Source organism: Plasmodium chabaudi (assembly GCF_900002335.3).
Source record: "Plasmodium chabaudi chabaudi strain AS genome assembly, chromosome: 11".
Lineage (NCBI taxonomy): Eukaryota > Apicomplexa > Aconoidasida > Haemosporida > Plasmodiidae > Plasmodium > Plasmodium chabaudi.
The window spans coordinates 865,959-892,121 of record NC_030111.2 but is presented as its reverse complement, the minus strand read 5'-3'; the positions used below and the strand labels follow the sequence as shown (position 1 = coordinate 892,121).

The 26,163-nt window shown below is 23.8% G+C and overlaps 8 protein-coding genes across 8 annotated transcripts; 2 read left to right on the top strand and 6 right to left on the bottom strand.

Annotated features, from left to right (window-relative positions):
• Positions 1 to 631: 631 nt before the first annotated feature.
• PCHAS_1125400 (ankyrin-repeat protein, putative) lies at positions 632 to 6,007 on the bottom strand (the record flags this gene model as incomplete). The annotated part of the gene is made up of 1 exon (XM_016798624.1): positions 632 to 6,007. The coding sequence occupies one exon, from the start codon at positions 6,005 to 6,007 to the stop codon at positions 632 to 634; it is 5,376 nt and encodes a 1,791-aa protein (XP_016654007.1).
• Positions 6,008 to 8,296: 2,289 nt separating this feature from the next.
• Positions 8,297 to 8,632, top strand: PCHAS_1125300 (conserved Plasmodium protein, unknown function; the record flags this gene model as incomplete). The annotated part of the gene is made up of 1 exon (XM_737622.1): positions 8,297 to 8,632. The coding sequence occupies one exon, from the start codon at positions 8,297 to 8,299 to the stop codon at positions 8,630 to 8,632; it is 336 nt and encodes a 111-aa protein (XP_742715.1).
• Positions 8,633 to 9,103: 471 nt separating this feature from the next.
• Positions 9,104 to 10,222, bottom strand: PCHAS_1125200 (mitochondrial ribosomal protein L46 precursor, putative; the record flags this gene model as incomplete). Its single annotated transcript, XM_728083.2, has 1 exon — positions 9,104 to 10,222. The coding sequence occupies one exon, from the start codon at positions 10,220 to 10,222 to the stop codon at positions 9,104 to 9,106; it is 1,119 nt and encodes a 372-aa protein (XP_733176.2).
• Positions 10,223 to 11,680: 1,458 nt separating this feature from the next.
• On the bottom strand, positions 11,681 to 13,905 carry PCHAS_1125100 (pyruvate kinase, putative; the record flags this gene model as incomplete). The annotated part of the gene is made up of 3 exons (XM_739899.1): positions 11,681 to 12,314; positions 12,834 to 13,551; positions 13,722 to 13,905. 3 exons carry the CDS (start codon positions 13,903 to 13,905, stop codon positions 11,681 to 11,683), a joined length of 1,536 nt encoding a protein of 511 aa, XP_744992.1.
• A 2,696-nt stretch (positions 13,906 to 16,601) lies between these two features.
• On the bottom strand, positions 16,602 to 17,708 carry PCHAS_1125000 (ATPase, putative; the record flags this gene model as incomplete). The annotated part of the gene is made up of 1 exon (XM_730303.2): positions 16,602 to 17,708. The coding sequence occupies one exon, from the start codon at positions 17,706 to 17,708 to the stop codon at positions 16,602 to 16,604; it is 1,107 nt and encodes a 368-aa protein (XP_735396.2).
• A 775-nt stretch (positions 17,709 to 18,483) lies between these two features.
• PCHAS_1124900 (conserved Plasmodium protein, unknown function) lies at positions 18,484 to 18,921 on the top strand (the record flags this gene model as incomplete). Its single annotated transcript, XM_016798623.1, has 1 exon — positions 18,484 to 18,921. The coding sequence occupies one exon, from the start codon at positions 18,484 to 18,486 to the stop codon at positions 18,919 to 18,921; it is 438 nt and encodes a 145-aa protein (XP_016654006.1).
• A 275-nt stretch (positions 18,922 to 19,196) lies between these two features.
• Positions 19,197 to 21,911, bottom strand: PCHAS_1124800 (conserved Plasmodium protein, unknown function; the record flags this gene model as incomplete). Its single annotated transcript, XM_734675.2, has 1 exon — positions 19,197 to 21,911. The coding sequence occupies one exon, from the start codon at positions 21,909 to 21,911 to the stop codon at positions 19,197 to 19,199; it is 2,715 nt and encodes a 904-aa protein (XP_739768.2).
• A 1,318-nt stretch (positions 21,912 to 23,229) lies between these two features.
• On the bottom strand, positions 23,230 to 25,752 carry PCHAS_1124700 (CRAL/TRIO domain-containing protein, putative; the record flags this gene model as incomplete). Its single annotated transcript, XM_730730.2, has 1 exon — positions 23,230 to 25,752. One exon carries the CDS (start codon positions 25,750 to 25,752, stop codon positions 23,230 to 23,232), a length of 2,523 nt encoding a protein of 840 aa, XP_735823.2.
• Positions 25,753 to 26,163: the final 411 nt, after the last annotated feature.

Here is a 26,163-nt window from a genome sequence, read left to right as displayed (position 1 = left end):
CTAAATAAATATATTATTTATATGCATATATGATACTATTGTATTTTTTCTTTATATATATTATTATTATGAAAAAGGTTTATATTGATTACTTTCCCGTGTTTTAATTTGTTTTTAAATATGCATTTTACGTTATAAGCATTACGCTTTGTTGGCATAAAAAAAAATAATAGCATATTCGGCAACACTTACGGGTAATTATTTTTACAGAATTACAAAAAAAAAACAATGGATATAACTGCTAATATTACTATATTTAAAAATATTGAATCAATTTAATCAAATAAGACAATTGCTATGCATACAAATAAAATAAAACATATATAATAGAGTATGCACAAAAATTACAAAACTGTATAGATGAGGAAACAAGCACAATAGGCTATATTGGGCATGTTTTATATTTCCTATTTTTAAAAAATAATTGTGCTACAATTTTATTGAGGGATTATAACAATTAATTTGATTTAAAAAGGGATATGCGTGAGAGACAAATATATATGCGAAACTATAGATGCATACACATATTTTTTTTGATGTGTGTGTATATATGCATCAATTCACACGCATATTTTCGATATTCAAACTGTTCTTCAACACATTTACATACAAACTCAACAAATGCTTTGAACTAATGAACACTTTCATTATCTATAGAATAGGATATATCTTTTTTATCCTTTTGTTCTTTTTTAATACGGAATATACTAAAAAAACTTTGGTTTATAGTTTGGTAAGATTGATAAAATTTGTTTTTTTTATTAATTTTATTTTTTTGGGGTAAGAAATTTTTATTTTGTGATCTATATAATTTAAGAAATTTTTTCAAAACGTGTTTACAAGCTCTATTAGATAAAACACGTTCACATGCGACATTGTAAGACTTATCTCCATTAATATCCCTTACTGAAGCATCAGCACCTCTTGTCATTAATATATCTGCTACATCATATAGTCCATAGAATATTGAATAAATTAAAGAAGTTTCTCCATGGATATTTGTTAAATTATAATTAATATTTTTACTTTCATTTAATATTAACATAGCTAAATTTTCATTTCTTGTCCTTATACAAATCATTAATGGGCATTCTCCATTTATATTATCTTTACAATTAACATCGACATTATTTGCTATTAATAACTGTGCAACTTTTTCTTGATTTTCTAAGCAGGCAATATGTAAAGCATTTTGGTGATATTTATTTGTTAAATTTATATTAACATCATTTTCTATCAAAAATTTTATAATTTCAACATTTCCTTCTTCGGCGGCAGCATGTATAGGCGACAATACATTATTAGCATCCAACTGATTAATTATTTCTTTTTTTAATGAATATAAATATTTCAATATATTTAATCGTTCTAATTTAGCTGCTTGAATAAATGGTAAAGACCATAATTTATGTCCTTTTTGTAATAGTTGGGGATATTTCTTTAATAATAATTGAACTGTAGATAAGTCCTTTTTAAATATTGCGCATGAAATTAATTCTGTTAAAATATGTCTATCACATGCTTTTTCTCCTGCCCCAGCATCAAGAAAATGATTAACCCATGCTTTATTTAAATTATAAGCCAATAAAATGGGGGTAAATTTATTATGATAACACCAATTAGGATTTGCTTTTTTTTCTAATAATAATTGTATAATTTCACTTATATTATTTTCACATGCTAAATATAATGGAGATTTATAATCTCTTACATATGGGCACTTAATATCTAAACGCTCGCCACTTTCAACTAATGAATTAACTATTGAAAAGTTTTTTTTTTTAATAGCAATATTCAAAGGTATATATCCATTTTCTATATCAATAGGATATGTTACATAATAATTATCACATTTATTGCCATATGGACTTATACATAAATGATTTAAATTATCATTTTTTTTTATTCCTTCGAAATTTGGAGCATCAAAATCATATGAATTATTTATTTCATAGGAACAATTTATATCAATGCTTAAATTATTGGCCACTGATTCTTTATTGGGACTTTCTTTTTCATTTATATTATTATCTTTTTGTGTTTCATTTATTTTTTCGTTAAGTCGTTTTTCTATACTATTCTTATTAATGTTATTATTTCCATTATTCCTGTCATTTGAATTATGGTATATCCCCCATAAAGATGATACATCGTTTCTAGTCTCACACCTTGGTTCATTTTTTAAAGTATCGATGCTTCCAATCCTTTTTAAATTTTCTCCATTGTTAATAACGCTATTATTTCCGTTAATATTATTATCATTAGTGTTATTCGCGCTATTATTATTACTGTTAATATTATTTCCATTGCTCACTGTTTCGGGATCTACACCTTTCCCCAATTCTGTACCGCCCATTTTCTTATTGTCTTCATTGCTATAGGATATTTTTTTATTCAAATCATCGGCACTTGCATTTTTCCCTTGGCAATTACCTATTGAATCATCTCTATCTATATTATATAAACTTTTAGAGCAGCATTGCATTAGATTATTTTTTTTTTTTCTGTTTCTTCGCTCATCTATTAAAACTTCAACAAATTCTTTACACTCATTTTCACAGGCTATATACAAAGGAGATTTTCCAAGATAATCCCAGATATCAACCTTTGCTCCTCCTTTTAAAACTAAATAAAATAAATATCTATTCTTCTTACTAATAGCTAAAGATATTGGTAAAGTCCATATATCGATTCCGCCATTTTCATCAGTTTCAATGGTTAATGGTGTATTTGATAAAAGTTCGCTACCTTTATCTCTTAATAAATATACTAAATTATTATTTTTATATTTTTCACTTTTACTTAATTCGTATAATTCATCTTGGATTTTTTTACTTAACTTAACGCAAATTTTTACGTTTTCATTTTTTAATGCAACACTGTAACCTTTTACATATATGTCTAATCCTATACTTTCTAAAAAACACTTACTACCCCATGATCCTAAAATATCTAGATTAGGTTGAACAAAATGGGATTGTATATATGGATCATCGACAGTAATTAAATTTTTATATCCATTAGCAAATGGACAATCATCACAATTACATTTAAAATTTATTTCATCAGGCGTATATATACATGAATTTCCATTACATTTACATTTATTCAAATTGTTTTCTTCGTCGTCATCATCATCTTCTTCTTCTTCATCAAATGTATTTACATTATTATGTAATATATTCATACAAAATATATTTTCTGCTGTTAATAATTTGCTTTTTTTATTATTAATACTATTTTTATTTTTTTTTTCATCGGTTAAATCTTTTTTCACATAATTTTTATTTTTTATATTCTCTTTTGTATCAATATCATATTGTAGTAAACTATCTTCTGTATATTCTTCAGAATTTGATTTTTCATCATTTTTTTCAAATGATGAACATTCCTTATCATCCAGTTTTTTTTCTTCATCTCTTATTTTAGGAACTTTTTTCTCTTCTTCATCATTTTCAAGAAATTCTTCATCTCGACTTTTTCTTTTACTTCTTTTATTTTCTAACTGTGTAAGAGCCTCATCACTATTTCCCATTTTGCATGTGCATGAAAAGGAATCATTTCCTTTATTATCACTATTTTGGATCATATTTTCAATTTCTTCAACTATAGGATTTTTACTACAATTATTTGCATCCTTCTCATCATCATTTGTTTCTCCTTTCATTTCACAAATAGTATTGTCAGCATTTATGTTAAACTCAGATTTTGAAATTATGGATGCAGCATTTCCATCACATCCAATATTAGCATTGCTTCCCGAAGATATATGAAGCTTTCCGGCCGATACTGAATGCTCAGCAGGAGGAAGATCGTCCATATTGCTTTGTTTATTTATTTCATTTGGGCCTTGTTCACTTGCATTTACATTATTTGTATCAATATTTATAGGCACATTTACATTCTTTTTCGAGGTAGTACCCATAAAATTGCTCATGGAATTGTTAACATTACTATTATTGTTAGATACACTTCCGTTTGAGCTATGGGAATTATTTGTGTCATCCTTTCTATTTACATTAGAATTTTTTTGTGGATAGGTATTATTATAATCTTTATAATTAAAATTATTTGAAAGCCTTGATGAATATCCAAAATGCCTCATAGTGTTATATAGGAAATTATTAAAAAGGCTAAAATTATTATTTGTTTCAGATTGACTAATACTAAATTCAGTTTCACTGATAAGTACTGATTTGAATTTTTTATTATTATTATTATTATGATTGTTAGTAGTAGATGAATAATCATTTATATTTAATTTGTATAAGCTACTTGCATCTACACAACTTTGCAAACTCATAAAATTATATTTATTATTTTCATTAATAATTTTTTTATTACTTTCATCTATCGAAGTACCCAAAGATGTATTAACATTATTATGGGCACTATCAAAATTTTTCATATTTTCTAAAGTTTTTCTTAAATTTTTTAATTTATGGTAAATTAAATGATTTTGATTATTTGCTCTATTAACTATAAAATTAGATATAATAAAAATTGGTTCCAACCACGAATTTGAAAATGAACAAATAAAATTTGTAAAGATTGGCCAATTTCTCTTCTTTAGCATAACAGTTAAAGGTGCACATGTTAAATATTTATTTCGGACACATTTAATACTTAACGTTTTCAATGAAGGCAGCCTTGTTTGTGCTAAAACTTCTAAAGTTTTATCAGTTAAATTATGGCAATAATCAAAATATATTTCTTGTAAATTATAAATAAATAAATGTTTTGTATTTAATGAATCAAAATTATATATCTGATTCAATATATTAGTAACTGTTATATCTTTAATTAAAGTACAAAGAGTAAAATCTAAGCAAAGTCGTCTTCTAACAGACCTATGAATATGCCTATAAATTGTTGGGAATACATATGCATACAATACTTTAGGATTGTAACCTAAATAGCTATTAAATATTAATCTATTATTCCATACTTTGTATTTTCTTTTATACAAAAATTTACATGTTTGACTTAAATTAATTATTGTATGAACATCTAAAAATGGTTCAATACATTTTATATATCTTTTCCATCTTTCATTTTTTTTATTAATATTATTATTACAATTATTTTCCCCTGCTAATAGTTCTCCAAGGTTTTTTTTTTTCAATATAGATTCAATATTTAACACACCATCATCACTTAGTTTATATAAATCGCCGATGCTTATAATGTTCGTATTTTCAGATAAGTTTTCTCTTTTCAATTGATTAATAATGCTGATATTTCTCGCATTAAGATCACTGCTAATATTGTCTATATTATTACCATCCCTAACTGTATTATCTGTATTGTTACCATTACCTATAATAGAAATTGTGGAACACTCTCTTTCAATCAAATTTAAAAAATTATTTTGCTCATCTACATGTGTGTCATTTATATCTACAATATTAGGGTTGTTTCTATCAATGGGAGGTTTGCTACTACCACTAACATTAGTACTACTTCCATTGATATTACTTATTGTCGTGATATTTTTATCAATATTGCAACATGCATTGTTGTTGTTTGATTCAAGCGCATTTAAATTATTTACTCCTTCGCTATATATATTATTATTTGAATCGGCAATATTTAAACCGCTTTTTTTGTTAGCTATATTTTGGCTGCCAATCGTATTTGTACCAGTAACCTCATTATTTGTATTATTATTTGAATCAAGGCTGTTCGAATTATTTATTCCTTCGTTATATGCATTATTATTTTGGTCAACAGTATTTAAACTATTATTTTTTATAATTTTATTTTGTTTATCAACCGCGTTTTCTGCAGTTATATCATTACTTTCTGTATTATCTTCACTTATCTCATCAGTTTTTTCCTTTTGATTTGCTTCGTTTTCAATTAATTTATCATCATCTTGTGATATAGATTTAATATTGTTATTAAAAATTAAATTTAATTTATTTAAAATGCATATACTAACATCATCTTCATTTAATTCTTCTCCCTGTGAATTTGAATTGACTTCAAATTCAGAGTTCTTCATTATATATATAATATTTTTAATATATATATATATAATTGTTTAGTCAAATACGAATAATTTTATTATACATTTTTAATTTCCTCTGCAATTCACAACAAAAAACATTCGTTATTATTCGTATACGATTTTATACCACATTTATATATAATAAATATTACGACTGTTTCCTGCTTTCATATTCCAACGTTTTTTTTTTTTTTTAGAACTTATGTTAAAAGAAGGAATACACTATAAGTTATTTATGTATAATATGCTGTTGGAAATATATAATGAATGTAAAACACTAATATTTGCAGCACCTGGGTATTCGATGCTTGGTATTTATATCTTACGTATTTAATTTTTTCTTTATATTAATTTATTTACTCACTTTATATTTTATTTACTTCCGTACTTCATTTTATATATACATATTTTTTATTTATATATTAAAAAAAAATTATATACTGTTCCAATAATTTATTTATTCATTTATTATATGTATATAAAAATGACGTTACATTATAGCAATAATAAACTGTATATATATAATTATAAAATACTGCAAGGCCAATTTTAATTTAGTACATAAATATTATTGCATAGTAATTATATAACGTTAATTTTTTTTAATTATAAAAATTTAATAAAAAAACAACAATAACAATAGAAAAAAAATCAATGCATAATTGGGAATTTTTTAATGGAACAAATAATATACATGCAATATCCAAATTATATATTGATATTAATTTAACAACGTATAAAATAATGTACTATATATTTATTTTTTAATAATTTATAAATTATTTTTTTTTGAATATTAATTATAGTTATTTATATATCCCATTTGATATATAATATATATATTTTTTTATATTGCCAAAGGCAAACAAACATGGTAAATATGGTATATATATATGGATGACACTAAGTACCATTTTAATTTATTTAAGGACAAAGGCATTTTAACACATGAATAGCATTATAGTATTACTATATACATATATACATAACAATTAATTTATACCATAATATGTATGTTGTTTATTTAACGTATGGAAAATTTTCATGATATAACATATCTATAATTGTGTTACAGTATATATGGTATTATACCCCTTTTGAAAAAATATATTTTATTTCGTCAGACCAACATATATGCAATTATTTTGTTATACTACTAATATTTATAATTACGCCTCTTAAGTTTTTATTATAATAATGTCATACAAAAATATGATGGTTTATTTAATAAATGTGCATTTAAGATTATTGTAAAAAAGGGAAAAATGAAACCGATTAAAGAAAGAAAATAAAAATGGTTCTTGAAAATAAGCGGTTAGGATAAAGAATTTTCGAATACTTTTCACCAACTCTTTTCGAATATATAAATGTGTCTTAAAAGGTTTTAATTTTATGCGGTTATATCTGCGTGTTCGTATCTTATACATTCTATTACAAGCGCATGTACAGATATATAAGCATATCCGCTCTATCTATTATCTTTTTTATAAGTTTAAAATTTATTTTGAAATATGAAAAATATAGAAATAATAAATCTCCAAATGTTCCTGTCAAATGTTTTGGGATAACCGTGGATATTTAAGAATGGAGTTTTCAATAAATAACCATGAACATATATAAAGATCGATAAGAAAAAATATTTTCATTTTTGTCTTATAAATAAGTAAATGAAAAAATGCCTACTTTATGTGCCCATTCATACTCTAACTCAAGCTTAGTCTTTTTTGGTATTCGTTTTTATTATTGTTTCTTTTCACTTTTATGTTTATCATTAAACAAAAATAGGATATTAAAAATACATCTAATGGATAATCTTATTAATATGACGCCAACTAAATAAAAATAATAATTAATTTTGTTATAAAATTTTTAAGAGACATTTATTAATACGCATTAATAAGACGCGTTAGAATGCTAAGCATATAAAAAGGAAAAGACACACCAAAAACTTATACATACATATTGTGTACATTTTTTTCATATGCATAAATATGCATGATTTATTTGAATAATTAACAAAATTTATTAAAGTCTTTAATGCATAAGGGTTTATAAAATCTTTGCATATAACTTATGGAGTATCACCTATATGTATGCATTATTCTTCTAAGTATAAAAAAATCCTAAAAGGTTTAAAAATGACAATGGAGTATATATTTTTCCTATTTTTAACCATCTAAATATTATATATAAAAATTTTGTACCCTATAATTTTTATTTTATTATTGATATTTTTATTATTATTTAATTTTCTCTTCATTATTTTTAATAAATCTCTTTTCAATGGAAAAAGATGCTAATTGTCAAACTGACACATCAAATATATCAGAGGAAATTCACATATCTGATAACTTAAATGCTATTTTAGTGTCTTACGCAAAAAATGTAATACTATTTAATCCAGGAAAGGATTGTAGCGATGAGGACACAATAAAAAATAATATATATATGTGGTCAAAGGAATATTTTAAAAAATTGTATGAAGAAAGTAAAGATGATAAAATAAGTTTAAATAGCACCTCGAACGGGGATGCATTTGATACCGGTGTAGAAGGAAACCAAATTAAAGATAAAATAATAAAGGAGATGGAAAAAGTTACTTTTCATATAAATAATTAAAAATTTAACATTCTATATTTTTTTATTATTTTTATATAGTAATATAATTACACATATATGTATACATACTCTATGAATGCTTCGTAACATCATGTATGCATTTTTGTGCCATTGTGTTTTATTCGATTATTTCACGATTAAATTATAATTTATAAATTCTTGTATCTATATATTATGTGTTTAATTTCAAAAAAATTACTAAAAAAATTAAACTAAAGCCAAATGGATACGTTGTATTTGGCTTATTCCCTAAGGAAATGTGTATATATAATGCATGAAAAATTAAGGGATTGAAAAAAAAGAATAATATGCATCATAAATGTGCATATATTATCCTTACAACTGTAATTCAAACAAATAAGAAGTTTCACATGTTCATATGCATATATATATTATATCCTTGCAGGCATTCATATAAAATATATGAACACTTCGCAATAAAATAGAGAACCCCAACACTTCAAACAAAGTTCAGGTCAAAGGTATCGAATCCTTTATGACATGATATTTGCTGATGGATAAAAATTGTTTCAACTCGGAACGTGTTACCCAAGCAAAGTCATGTATATACTGATTTTCTATTAAATTTATATTTGCATCATTATTTGTATAATGAGCTCTATAATAAAATATTTTTCTTCCTATAATTTCATTTGGTATTAAAGGGGTTTTAAATTTTCTTTTTTCAAAGGTACACGGAGAATAACCAATGAAAAATGGAATTTCACATTTTAAATGATGTGAACATAAATATTGTAAATTTTCTCTTATCAGTAACTTTTTTTTAAAATCTATAAAGGGGAACATCCATTTGTTAACTATATTATTATCATTGCTATTACCAGTTTTTTTATATTTGACTAGTAAATATAAAAAGTCGTGTGGTTTTCGTTTAATATTTCTAAAGGGATATTCATTTATTTTATCATCATCATTCCCTTTTTCGTTTATATTATTTATATCACTTTGCTTATTTTTTTTCTCTTGATCTAATTTTCTTTTTAAACTTAAAACATTTTCCATTCCTTCTATGCTAAATAAATTTTCTAAATTGTCTTGCTCTGATTGATCATTTTCTTCGTGTTCTATTTCCTTTTCTGTATTAGCTTCATTTGTGTCGCCTTTATTGTTTTGATATTTTTTCAAATAATCTTGTTCATTGTTATTTTCATTTTTTTTTTTATCATGAAAAGAACTTAAATTGTATTTCATGTGTAAAAATTCTTCACTTATTTCTAAATTATTATTTGTTCGTAACAACCATTTATCTCTGAAATCATCAAAATCTTTTTCAAACTTTTCAGGAATAAAATCTAAAGGAAATCTATCAATACATAAAGCTACTTGGATTTTATACTTATCATGAACTAATATATTTTTTATATCAAAATTACTATTTACATTACACAATGTATCAGTTGCTTCACTGCTTTCATCTAAATTCTCTTTTTCTTTTATTTTCCCATCATATGATATATATTTGTTATGATTAAACAATACACCATATTTGTTATTGTTCAAAAGGCCCCAGCATTTTGTTTTTTTTGCTACCTCTTCTAGTATCCCATTTCTTGTAATTTTTTTTATCATTTTTGACTTTTGTTTCAAATTACGAAAACCTATACCCCTTCTTCTGCTTTCTATTTCGTGATATTATTACCTAAGTAATCCCTTTTATTGTTTTGTTTATTTTTTTTTATCCTTCTTTCCTTTTTTGAAATATTATTTACTTTCGAAGGAAAAGGTCACTAAATAGATCCAAGCTTTTCAGCCATTCCATCATAGCTTTATCTATACATATTTTACCAAATATATCAGTAAAATTTTACATTCACATAAATTTATATGCATATTTCAGTATTTTTGCATAATTATTTACACTATATATTTGTGTGATTTTATTTATTATCAGAAAAAAAAATACGCCATCGCCTATTTGATAGCTCAATGACTATTTATATAATAATATGCCTTAAATTTATTTAAGATTTAATAATAAAAAAAATGCATATATCTATATATGCACATAATTTTATGTTTCATAATTTTATTTTATTTTTAAATTGCTAATTGTGATTTTTCTTAAAAAGTATTGCTCAGTTTGGTACCTGTAAAAAAAGGTTTAGTTAAATCGAAAAAAAGGGAAACATCAACCTGTACCTTTAAATTGCACATTCAATACATTTATGCGTATAGAATATTAACTTAGTTAGTCATTATTTTCTTTAAAATGAATAACAAAACATTCGCAATTTTCATATTCATGTTTTAATAATATAAAAATTATTAAAGAAAAATGAAGAGAGTGAAATACCCATTCAGTCTCTTTTTTATACATTCGTTTTAGTTATGTTTTTGTTTGTAATTCTATTGAAAGTATTATAACAAAATTTATTACCATAATATATTACACTGTCTATGTGTATATATCTTTTATATACCATATATAGCATTATCCTTTTTACAAAAAAAGATTCTTAAACCGTATCAAAAGAAACATAAATGCTATTTCGAAATGTGCTCACTGTAAACACAGTTCTATCTTTTTATATAAGCATTACTAGCAGTTTGTTTTTCTTAAATTTTGTTTACAATCTCCACTTTTTTTTCGTACTTATATAAATGTGTAAAACTAAGAATTCAAATATGAACAACCTTTTAATTTCACCCAATTTTTATAAGAGATATATATCCCTTATGATTCGTAAAGACCACCCATGTATGTCACTATATGCATAAGAGGGTAATACTATATGTATATTTTTTTCAATTAACATTTTATTGTGCTCAAATATTATTTATATTAAGAAACCTATATATATATTTATTTATTTTAGAAATCTTTTTCATAAATTTATAGATATATGCATAAAATACACAAAATATCGCCATGAATTAAATTTTACATTATAATATTCACGCATATATTATTCATTAACCTTTCAATTTGTATCATGCAACTATGGTAAACTTAACTATCTTATACAAATATAATACAATCACATCGAAAAAAATATATGCGAAACAAATCATAAGGTCAGGCTTCTTTTATTCTACTTGTATTACTTTCATTAAGTTGGTACTTCCAGAAACTTCTTCTTTAATTCCATGAATACATATGGCACTGTCTCCTGGTTTAACGATATTTCTCTCTTTTGCAATTTCAATTGCATTTCTTAATACGTTATCAGTTCCTTGGAATGATCCGACTTTAATGCATGTAACACCTCTGTGTACATTTAAGCATCTAACTGTTGAATCAGATGCACTTAAAGCTAATATAGTACAGCTTGGTTTGTATTTAGCTATTAATCTAGCAGTATATCCTGTTTCTGTTAATGTAATAATTACAGCTGCTTCAATTGATTCTGCTGTTTCAACTGCAGATCTAGCTACGGCTTCTTGTACACTGATTGGGGTTTGGATGGAATTTACTAATGATTGATATAATAATTTATAATCAATACATGCTTCTGCTTCTAAACAGATTTTAGACATAATAGTAACTGCTTCTACTGGAAATTTACCGCCTGCTGTTTCACCTGAAAGCATAACACAATCGGTTCCGTCTAAAACGGCATTAGCTACATCGGTAGCTTCTGCTCTTGTGGGTCTTGGGTTCTTTGTCATAGATTCAAGCATTTGAGTGGCTGTAATGATTGGCTTTCCTTGTAAATTACATCTAAAAAAAGGCAAATATAAATGAAATATATGTAAAGTGACATATTATAGAAACAATGGCGTAAACGTAAATGTATTTATCTTTTTTGTCAGGCTAAATAAAATCGAAAAATAAATGTACCATAAACACAAAACACCATTTAAATTATATAATATATCACGACAAATTTAAATATACAAATATGTATTAATTGTTATCTCAATTTAACACTGAATGGTTTTAAAGATGAAAATAAATTCAAAATACAATAGAAATAAACTTGCGTTCATCTCCACCGTATAACCAATCAGTTGACTTATCAAGACATAAAAATAAAAAACTCAAACAAAACGTTTGAAGTCATTTGCAATTATTTTTATTATTTTATGCATCACGTATAATATATAAAAATAATTTTCAAAAATATTTTTATTTTATTTATTTTCTTTGTGGTGCAAAGGATCAAATGGGAAATAATATACATACACATCTCTATACACATAAATACGCCAAAAATAATTTAAATTATTTTAATATTACTTTGATATCATGAGTTTTTGGGCTAAGAAAACTTTTTCTGCAGATATTTCCATACCAAGATCTCCTCTTGCAATCATAATACCATCGGCTTCAGCTAAAATTTTGTCAAAATTTATAATACCTTCAATGTTTTCGATTTTTGGAATAATTTTCATGTGTCTTCCTCGTGGGCCTAACAAATTTCTGATTAAACGTACATCTTCAGCAGATTGAATAAATGATGCAGCAATAAAATTGCATCCCATTGGTATAGCGAAATTAAGTATATCATCTTTATCTTTTTCACTTATAATTGGTAAATCAACTTTAACATTTGGTAAGTTCATATTTTTTCTCTCACCAATTGTTGCATTATTTAATACTTCTGTAATTACATGATCCTCGTGGGTTTCTAATACTCTGCAACTAACGGATCCATCCGCTATTAATATAATGCATCCTGGCTTTACACTTTGTGGTAATTTTGTGTATGAGCAAGCAATACAAGTTTCGTCTCCCACATATGAATAATCAGTAACCAACTTTAATTTGCTTCCTTCTTTTAAGTGAGCTTCTTTGTTTTTTAATAAACCTGTTCTTATTTCAGGTCCTTTAGTATCGAATAACATACCTAATGTGCAGTTTGGTCTTTGGGCTTGTGCTTTTAAAACGTTTTCAAACATTTGCCTGTGATCCTCATGGGTTCCATGAGAGAAGTTAAAACGGCATATATCCATTCCTATTAAAATAAACAAATAATAAAATAAATAATACAATTGCATTTTATGGGATAAAAACGAGCTCTATATATTTCCATAGAAGCTCATTATTATTCACACAATAATTATCAGCATTATTGTTTCTATAAAATATATTCATGTTATATATGCATTTTATTTTTTTTCATACCTGCATCTATCAATTGTACGAGTGTTTCAACAGATTTACATGCTGGGCCCAATGTACAAACAATATGAGTTTTTTTTGAGCGTAAATTTACATTATTAGGTTCTAAAATTTGCCTTAAAGTAATGTTAGCTGCGCTTTGTAAGCTAGCTCCAGCGGTTGAATTTTTAAATTTAAAAGGATTCATTTTGTTTATATATGTTTTGTAATGTAGAAGGTATAATTATAAATAATGCTATATTAAAAGAATGCAAAAATAAAAAATGAATTAATATATGTTTTCTTTGTTGGTATTTCTTAAATATAAGTAATATATATTTATATTTTTTATGTTGAAGAAATTTAATTAATATATATAATTATTTTAATTAATTTTTTTTTTTTGCAACTTAAGGGATGTTATAATTTTATATTTGCTAATAAGTATATATTATTGCTATGCATATATATAATATACTATATTTATATATAGAGAATGGAAATAATAATTAATAAATAACATTAATTATTTATAAATATAAAGCAATGGAAATAATAACCCGTAAGAGTATTATTTTAATATAAATGAGAAAAAAATATATTTAAACATTTATTTGGATGCTATAGAATATGTGCATATGTTGGTATGAGGAATATATGCAATAAATAGAATGAAATGAATAATTAAATAGGAGTAACTATATATATGCAAACTCAACGTGCTATTAACATAAATAATTATTATATATATATATATATATTATGGGTATGGAAAATAAAAATCTATAAAGGGCGCTTAAATGATCTATTCAAATATGTAGTATATAATAGAATGAATTTTCATGCCAGTATTGCAATATATCAAAATATTGCAGCAATATTTATAATATCATAATTTATTTTTCTATATATACACAACGGAAGGATTTTCTTCCCCCAACTTATATATAATATATATGTATTCACAGAAAAAAATAAACCTTTAAAAATAAATATTGTATAAATAAGTATATTTATATATATGCTATTTATACACCGTAATATTAAAAAATATGTATAATTAAATTATATGGCCATTAATAATAGTATCTTAAAATATAGTGTTATAAAATAGCAGAAATGATGCACGTATTATAATAATAGTAAGTATATATAAAATGCAAGTATAGACATTCAAAAAAATATATATAATAAATATGCTATAAAATAAGTTACATTTATTACTTTATTTTATAGGCTTTGAAAGTTTCACTTATATATATAATTACGAATTTTATGTTTTATTCATATATGTAATTTTGTATTTTATTGCTTATTGTAATATATCATTTCTATTTCTTTACTTCATATCGTTAAAAAATAAAATCAAAGTTTTTGTAAAAAAAGGATGATATATCCAGTATATAAACAACATGTACTAAAATGCAATAATATATCAAAGTCGCATACTATGTATATATCTATTTACTTAAACACATGAGGTACAAAAACTTATAAAGTAATAATATTTATAAAAATGCGATTAAAAAAAGAGAGTAGCTTATAATATTTTCAGGCGGAAAATATAAATTATGAAATATCCAAAAATATATATATTCAAAAGAATTAGTAACTTGTATATATGAAAGGGTCAAAATAAAGTATTTTTAAATGTGTAACTTCTTTAATCTTTCGATATTTTATTTAATTTTAAATATGTATGTTATATATATAATACTCTATGGCTTATATTTGTGCGCATTTGTAAGTGTGTAAAATGTTTTTTATTCGCAAAAAAAAGGAAAAAAATCATTCAGGTTTTGAGATAAGCCAAATTTGTGGAAAGATAAATGTACTATTGGCATATATAAATAAACGAACGGTTAAATAAATATATATAAATATATAATGGCTAACTTTGTGCTCATCGGTTCGTTGATATTACAACATCGTATCAAACAGGTTTATATTTTAATATAAATATTTTGTCTTGCTTTTTTCCCCTCAAATTAATCATCAAAATTATAATTATAAGCCTTTACAACTTGGGTTAAAAAAATAAAAATATTTTTTATCTTGTGTAATTTGAGCACAACTTTTATGTAACAACTCCTTAATATTGCATATGCAAATATTATATGGGGGGTTATTTTTTTTTAATTCATATATTATCCCTTTTTATTAATTTTAAGTATGTATCAAATTAATTTATACATTTCAAATATCCTTTATATGAAATAAAGTTACAAATTTTATTTGGTTTTTGTTCATATGGTTTACAGTTGTAAAAATATGCAAAACTACACATGTACACCTATAACGGTATACAACTCATGTATATAATTTTTATTACCATTTATAAGTAAAATAATATAAAGCATGTAAAAAAATATATTAAAGCAATGTTTTTTTTTTTGCGCACATTATGTGAAAATCCCCTATCCACTTTCGAAAATTTAAAAAAGATTACAGGTGTTTCATGTTTTGTTATAAATATAAATAAATAAATTCCATTAAAAAAATATATATTTTTTCCCTTTATTAACCATTAATATACGTCATTTTACAGTATTAAACTTATCCAACCAATGCTATATATATTTTATTCATATTACATTTTTGACGATAAGTAAATGTGCATGTAATATCCGATGTATATAACAATTTTTCAACTCATAAAATTGAATTATATTTGTATAAGACACAAAAGGGGGTTTACTGTAAAAGTGTGAATATGCTAAAACATATACAACACAGTAAATAACGATATTTGTTGTATAATTATGAGCGGAAAAAAATAAAAGTTGGAATAAGTGTAATGTTTTATATTTATAATGTTTTCAAAATTATAAGATGCAATTAAAACAGATAAAAAAAAAGAAAAAAAACGAGCAATTACTATTTCATCGTAAAAGATATTACAAATTAGTAAGAAACGCCATTCTCTTTTAAAGTGGCTTCAACCAATTTAACCAAACACTCAATATTATTACCAGCACTAGTAAAGCCAGAATAATGAACAAATGTTAAACCTTCGATATTTGATTCTTTAACCAAATCTTCATTTCTTAAACCTCTAAAACTAGCTGGAAATGGAAGTCTAAGATTAAAACCTTCGTTTTCTTTTGAAATTGTACCACACCTGCAATTATTATATCTATCTTTGTAAATGCAAAATAAAATTTGATCTTTAATATTTAGTTCCCTTTCTATATTATATATATGATCCGAATATGGGCAATGCTTTTTTAAAAATATAACTCTACCTGATTTATGAAAGTTATATCTATTCTTCACAGCTTCTAAAGTTATAGTTTTAGCTTCATACCAAACATTAGAATAATAATTTACAAAATCACAAAATTCATCTTTTACAATATTTGAAGCTAACATAAAACGTTCATTTTCATCAACATTGTCTTCCAAAAAATTTGGATTAAATCTATTTACTCGATGTTGTAAGGTTGTATTTATTTGATATTTTGCTTCCCCTTCGTATTGATTAATCCCATTATCAAGGGCATCTATCGATTCAATTAATGTAGTATATATTTTATCATATAATATATTTACTTTATGTTCATCAGTTATATTAAATCCTTTCCTTAATACTTCTTTTCCATAATGTTTATAAATTAACCCCGCACTACTTAATCTTATATTGTGATTTTCATCTAAACCCTCATTAAATTCTCTTTGATGATGATCATATCTCTTTTTTTCATGATCATATACCCCTCCTACATCTACAACAATATCACATTTATCTAAAAGTTCTTGATCCCGGGTTCTGATAATCTTTGCATCTTTATATTCAGGTAAAAATTTTAACATCACTGATGCTAATATCTCATCAGTATGAAAACGTCCTGAATGAGTCCCAATTACTTTTTGCATGGCTGAATAAAATATAAAAGACCTACACAATAATTTCTTAAAATTACTTGTTTGGTTCTTTTTTCTTAGGATAATATTATTCCTCTGAAAAATATCTCTTGATATTTTAGGGTATTTAGATGTTAGAAGTTTCATATATTTTGTATTTCAATCCCTTTTTTAACCCAATTCATTCATACCATATATTTACATTACTATTCAAATAATTATATCCTGTTTTTTTATTGTGCATAACTCCATCACCTTTTTATAAATTTTACTGACTTATAATTTTTTTTTATTTTACATATCTTATACGCTTAAATTCCAATTATTTAAATTATAAAACATTTTTTTTGCGTTACAATTTTGTTTAAATACAAATAATATATGTAAATATTATTTACGGAATTTTTAATTATTTTACTTTTACATATTTATTAATATGTACACTCAAAAAAATTGGCAAATGTTTGTATCCCCTATCTGCATATACCTCTAAATTACAAATGCATAAACAAGCGACAAAAAATATACATATAATATATTATTGAAGCCGTGTAAAATAAAATAAATAAGATTATTAAAAAAATATATAAATGATGCAAACAAAATAAATAATATAAATAGTAAAATAATACAAATTTTGCCCATTTTAAAGCAACTGAAGCAGTAAATAAAAGGAAATTTGAGGAAAATCATGAAGAACAAATACTAAAAACATAGATATTTAGTTTATAACCATATTATACACTTATTTCAATTATTATAAGAAACTCAAGTAAGGATAATAGCTTTTGATGACGTCCGAAGAAAATCACATAAATGTAGTTAACAAGAACTATGCATATGGGGTACATGCGTCTACATATGGACACAAAGAAGTAACATTATTTATTTTATTTATTTTTTGTGGAAATCCCTTTGAACAATGCTGAAATATATTTTATTTGGAATTACTGGTTCCATGAGTGGATGGTTTTTAAGAGATACAATTGTTTGCTTAGTTAATAATATAAATTCTACAAATGGTATGCTACTAAATAAATTTGTTTCCAGCAAAGACGATTTTTATAAAAATACACTTAATGAATTGAAATATTGTTTTGATCCAATTGAACTAAAAAATGGATTTAATAATTATAATATTTATATAAAGGAAAATGAATATTTTGTCGAAACATTATATATGGAAAATTGGGCAGATATGAACAAAATGAATGAATATATATATAGTGAAGAATATAAACAAAAATTGCATTATTTGAAAAATATGAATATATTTTTTTCTCCATCATTATTTGTTCTATTAAAACGATATGATGGATATTATATTCCCCCATTTTTGAAAAAAATTGCATCTGATTGATTTCGCATATAGTTAGCGAGTTTCCTTTCAGATATTTGCTTCTATTTTTCTTCTTATTTTGTCACCTTTTCTATTTTTTCATTTTTATAATATTTTTTTTGTTTTTATTTATGTTAAACTAAGGCTAAAAATATATAAAAGACAAAATGTGTAAATGATAGCAAATATAATAAAATTAATTAATGACGTTGCATAAGGGCAACGACACAAGAAGGAATAATAATCCAGGTGTATTCTGTTAGTTTTTCACAATCTAAATTTATTAAACTTACAATTCATGGCTTCATTTTTTCTGCTTCCTCTTGGTACATCGAAATTTCAGCAGTTAAAGATTTAATCAGAGTTTCTTTTTTTCGTAACTCTTGTTTAATTTTTGTGATATCTTGCACATTTGTATAATTTGTTTTGTTAATTAGCTCTTTTTGTAAATCTTCACATTCTTTCGTTTTTAATTGAATGAGGGCATTTTTTTTTATAGATTCTTCTGTTTTTTCAATTAATTTTTTTTGAACATTTTTAAGTTTATGTATTAGATCAAAAGCAGTAGGATCAGTTCCTTCTAAATTTCTCCATCTGTGTATGTTTATTGGTTTTTCTAATTCTTCTGATAAGGATTTTACTTTGCTTTGTTCACTGATTAGTTCCTTTTTGAGGGCATTAATTTCTACTTTGTTACTGTTTAGTAGCTCTTTAGACTCGTTATGCAATTCGTTTATATTTTTAATATTTGAAACTGTTTTGTTCAAATCATGTATTTTTTGTGTTTGATTTTTACTGGTTGCTTCTATGGTGTTATGAGAAATTTGCAATAGTTTTAGTTTATCCTTTAACTCAACTATTTGATCATCTCTCTCATTAATTTCATTGTCGGCCATATCTTTTTCTTTTTTTATTTTCATAATATTTTTATCGTATACTTTTATTTTATTATTTAATTCATTTATTTCTGCCTCTAATTGATCTCTTGATTTTTTATCATGGAATAGTTGTGTTTTTGAACTTTCATTTTGGTTTTTATATTTTTCTATTTGTTCTTTTAATTTTTCACATTGATTAATTAATTTTTTTTTCTCTTCCATCATATCATTCATTTTAATTTCTGTATTTTTTTCATAGGCTTTAATAACTTCTAATTCATTAGATTGTAATTTATGTTTTTCTTCTAGTTTCGTCAATTTATCCTTAGATTCAGCTAACAATTTTGTTGTCGTTATTTTTTTACTTTTTACATTTTCATAAATAGCCTTTTCTTTTGCTAAATGGCTTTTTAATGAACTTACAACCTTAATATATGTATTAATTTTAGTGTCTTTTTCGATTAAATCGTTTTCATTTTGAATAAGTGTAGTATTAATATGGGACAAGTCCTCTAATAATTTGTCTTTTTCCTTAACTAAAATTTGTATATCTTCATTAAGTTTTTTTTTATCATCTATATATTTTTTTATATCTTTTTCTAAATTAATATTATTTATTTTTTCTTGTTTTGCTATTTCTGTATTTTGTTTAGTATTTTTATCAATTTTTTCAATTAGTTTTTTTGTTTGCTCCTTTTCAATTATTAAGTCATTAATTTCTCTTTTTTGATTTTGGATATTTACTTTGGCTTCTTCAGTTAATTTTATAATACTTTGAATTTCATATGTAAGAGATTTCACATTAACATTTAATGCTTTTTTTTCTTTTTCTAAAAGTTTATTTTTAAAATATTCTTGATCTAATTTTATTTTCATTTTCCCGTTTATATTATTCAGATTGTTAATCATACTTATGTTATTTGCAATTTCATTGTCTTTCATTTTATTTTCATTAATAAGTAGTTTATTTTTTTTATTAATATCTTCTAATTTTTGTTCTATATCATTATTTTTTCTCAACATATCTTTTTGTTTTTTTTCTAACAAATCTATTTTATCTAACAAATTTGTTCGGATATTTTGTAGATCTTTATTTTTATTTATTTGGTTTTCTAACAATTTTTGAGTTTTTATTAATTCATCATTTATAAAATTACGTTCTTCTATTATTATTTCTGTATTCTTTTCAATTATCAATTTATCTTTATTGTATTCTTCGTCTAATCTTTTCTGTTCTTCTAAGTCTTTTTTTAAATTATCGATTAGGATATTTTTTTTATTATTTTCCTTTTTTGCTAAATTCATATCTTCATTCATTTCATTATTTTCATTTTTTAATTCTTTATTGTTCTTTTCTAAATTATCAACTTTTAATAATATATGTTCACACTCTCTTTTTAAATTTTCAATTTCACTATTTTTTTTTTCAATTTTTATTTCTAGTTCTTCTATAGTACATTTAAGTGATTCTATATCTTCTAAGTAATTCTCTTTTTCACAATTCCATTTATCTTCTTTTTTTTGATTATTATCAAACATGTTTTGTAACTGATCTAATTGTCCATGTAAAAGCCTTACATTTTGTTTCTCTTCTTCATAACTTTTCAAAATTTTTTTTTGTTTTACTATATTTTTTTCCAACTCTTCTTTTAATCCTTTTACATCATTAGAACTATTTTCATTTTCTGTTTTCTTTTTTTTTTTAATGATTTTTATTATTTTATCTATATCTTTTTTTAACACCTTCGAATTGTCTATTTTGCAATCTTGACCCTTTTCGGTCTCGTCATTTTCATTTTCGTTAACCATTACAGTATTTATTTTGCATTTAAGACCATTTAATATTTTTATTATTGTTTCATCAATATTTTTTTCATTATCATATATATTAATCACCTCATTTTTATTCACTGTTTTTTTTTTATCATTTTTTACAGCTTCACCTTTTCCTATTTTTGTGTTTTTTTTTTGTTTTTTAATTTCATTTATATTACCGTCATCACTGTTATACATTTCTACTGCATTATCAGCATCCCATCCACATTCACACATATCTCGATTTTCACAAATGCATAAATCATTTTGCTCATCATCTGCTGTTACATAATTTAATTCGCTATCATTGGAGTTCATTTTTTTTTATCGAGATTTACAATATATGAAGAATTTATTAATCATCAATCATGAGGAGTGTGTAAAAGGAAAAAAAAATAATAAGGTAATATTTTTAAATTTTTAGACTAGGAAAATCAAAAAAAAATGTAAAAATAGTACGCCCTTTGAACGTTTTAAGAAATATGAAAGTATAGACACTATACTTTTCCAGTTCTTGTATCGCGCATTCTTTATTTCACTCTCTATGTATAGATGCACGAATTTTTTTTTATTCTCACACTTTTGATAATATTATCCCAAAATAAATATAATAAATAATCCTTTAAGCAAAAGTTTATTATTCCATTGATATAGATATATATACAAACGACTCTCTACATATAGCATATATACACCTATATATAGATATATGTATGAGAAATGGAAAGAATTAATTAAATTTAAAATTCGCAAAAACCCTTTAAGCATTTTGTGCAATTGTCTTTTATAATTTTTTATCTCTCTTCACATTAATATGTAAGAAAGAAAAATATAAAAAGAAAAAATTAATATAAAAAAAAGGAATAAACAAAAATTACAAAAACAAAATATATATCCATATATTATAAATAAATATATTTATATATATAAAGCGATAGATAGAGGACTAAAGAGATAACTAATAAATAAATAGACCGAATAATGGTATAAAACGATAATTGTGATAAAACAAAAAATAAAGGAAAGAAAACAAAACAGAAAAAATAAAATACAATAAAACAGCGAAAAAGAATAATTATCATGAAATTTTATTGAATAAAAATATATGAAACAAAAATATTATTTTATACACACACACACACGCAAATACATTGAAGAGAATCTTCATAAGTAGAATAGATGCATAATTATATCCATTAAATTTTTTTTTTTGGTAAGCATGTTTAAATATTGTAAAAAGCTTAGGGATATTTAATTATAATTTGTTGTTTTTTTGGGGTGGCGAATTTAGATAAATTAAAAGAGTAACATAAAGAGTAGTTTTATGTGTGTATATTTGAAGGTATATAAAAATAAAACTTATATTTGATATTCCAGGATTTAACGTTAAAGCCTGAAAAATAAATAATTTTTTGTTTTCAAATAAATCGCCAATATACATCTTTATCGAAATTAATATATATAGGTGTTCCTAATATATACTAGTTTTAGCTTATATCCATTGTTAAATTTGTTCGTTTTTTGGTGGGACATTTTATGCGCATATACCATATACACAAATAAAATATTTACACATGTGTGTACGCGCTATACAATTTGTTTTTATAGATGGTCAGTTTATTTATGTTGTTTTAATTTAGGTCGTAGGGGATGTTTTGTTAAAAAAATTCAACCCTATTATTTTGATCCTTTTACTTTTTTTTTTAACATTTTTTTGGGGATCATCATTATTTTGAATATGGTTGTTAAAGCCTGATAAATTTTGATATGTCGATTTTTTTTCAAAGTGTTCTCTACTTTCGCTATAAAATATTGGCGTATCATCCTTTTTTATTATACTTTCCTTTTTATCCAATGCTTTATCATAAGATGTGTTCGACCCCTTTTTAGTAATAGTACCCGCAGCAGTCATATCATTAGTATATTTTTTCTTATAACCATGATTAATATTATTGCTAATATTAGCATTATTGTTTTTAGCTCCCTTTTCTAAGTTTATATTTGATTTCCCCGAAATTTTATCATTTTTATTATGACTATCTTTCAATTTCTGTTCAGGAATTTCATCCTTAAATATTGAATTGGCTGCCGTAATTTTATAATGTTTTTTTTTTTGATCATTTTTTCCATTTGTCGTTATATTATTTCGATATTTATGTTGTCTATTATTATTGTCTTTGTTGTTTAATAATATTTGAGTATTCTCTTCAAAAATAGATGCTGAATCACAATAAAATTGAATTTTTTCATTTGCTGATTCGGTTCTGTATACTACCTTATTTTTCATATCCCCACTATTGCATATTTTTTTAGATAAATTTGTTTTAAAATTGTGTGCATTATGATTCTCACTTTTACTCTTTGAAAGTACATTTGAAGGACGGCCATGAGAATTTCTTTCATATTTATTATAATCAATTTTATCATCTGCTCCATCACAACTGTTTATCGAATGTGCAGTTGTTAATGTCGCATTGGCATTTTCTTGAGTATCTTTATTGCTTGATATAGTATAAGACGTACTTATATTAATAAAATCATTTCGATTATCAATTTTTTTATCAGAACTTAAGCTGCTTATAATTTCACTATTAGTTTGTATACTAGTCTTAGGTGTATATTCTGATTTTTTAGTAGCACTAATTTGGTCGATATATTTAATATAATCATACAAAGACTTACATTTTGATCTATTTACAATATGATCAATTAAAAATGGAAATTTATTTGTTAAATAGTTCGAAGCAATATTTGATAAATATAAATTTTTGACTTTAAAAAACCATTTATGTAAACTAGCTATATTAACTATATATTTAGATTTACAATTAATATATTTATGGCTTTTCATAAGATTATTAAAATTTATATTAGCACTATCTATATAATATTTTTTACTTATCATACAATTAATAAAATTATTATTTATAAAACTATCTTGTGTACTCAGGTTCAATTTTTTGCTTTTCTTTTTTTTCGATGTTTTATATGATTGGATGCTTTTTTGACTACTAATATTATTCGTATTGGTCCTTGAGTATGTATTAGTACCTTCATTATCTGGTGAATCATTAATGCTTTTATTTTTTTTTAGTTCTCCATTTTCTTCATATTCTACTTTCTCCTTCAAATGGTCATATCTTTGTCTAATCGATTCCTTATCTCCAATTTCAATTAATTTCAAATGCATTGAATATCCAGATGATATATGATCATATATTTGATGATCCATTTTACTAAATATGTCTATTAAAGTAGAATTATTTTTTGAAGATGTTATATTTTTTTCAATAGAATAACAATTACGATAAAAAGAAAATGGATAATATGCATTATCCTTATTTTCTTGTATTCCTCCATATTTTTTTTCTAATTGTGTTTCTAATATTTCTTCTTTCAAATAAGATGAGTAATTTCCATCTAAAATTTTTAATTTTTTCGTCATATAAGAAGGTGCAAAATTTAAAAATGATTTTCCAAAAGACTTAAATATTTTAGGAGCGTCTATAATATACATTCTAAACAATCTGCATCTATATTTTGAATTCATAATTTCTAATAATCGCATAAAAGTAGACATTGGAAATTTGGATATAGATATACCTGAACAATCGATTAATGATATATAATTTTCGACTTTTCCAGGTATACATAAATATTTTAAAAAAAATTCAAAGCAAAAAAAAAATAAGTTTGTTAATTTTTGAATATCTAATAGTTCTATATTTAGTAAATTTATTATAATTATAGGTCGACATTTTTTATCTCGCCCATGCCAATACATTATACCTTTATTTATGTATTCTATAATATCACTTTCATTTATTGGCAATACATCAGATAATCGAAATTCATAATTATTCTTAATTAAGTCAAAAGCCTTTGCAAAATCAAATTGGGCTGAATATAAATAACGTAGACATTCATTTTCAAAAAAACTTTTATTAATTTTTAAACATTTATTTTTACAAAATTTTTTAAATTCACTTATCATTATCTCTTCTTCTGTACTAATAAATGTATTGTGGAATATATATCTCAGGTTGTTATTTTTATCATATATATCTTCTTCACATGGTTCAAACAAAAAGACATCTTCATCTATTGTGTACTCATTTAGTTTCTTTTCCACAATAATTTTCCCCCTTGATAGCTCCATAGTAGCATCCCTTATAGTTACTTTTAATTTTTATAAACTTTTTGATAGTTTCGTTTTCCTTAGTGTGTGTTTATGGAAATTGTATATTACCTGTTATGATAATACGTGTATATGCATTTTTTTTTTACTTATTTTTATCCCTTATCACAATCATACCAGTATGTGGTTAAATTGTGCACTAACCCTTACATAATATAATGGGGCATTATTTTGTGTACGTATATTCCCCTCATTTATATTTTTTATGACAATCCTTTTTTTTTTTTTCCTTTTTATTAATTTCTACTTGTTTTTTACAAATATCCTCTTTATATTGTTAATTAATTGGTATATATTATATACATATGTATGCATATATGTGTATTTATATATAATAATTTTTATTATATTTAATCCAAATGCGCTGTTTGT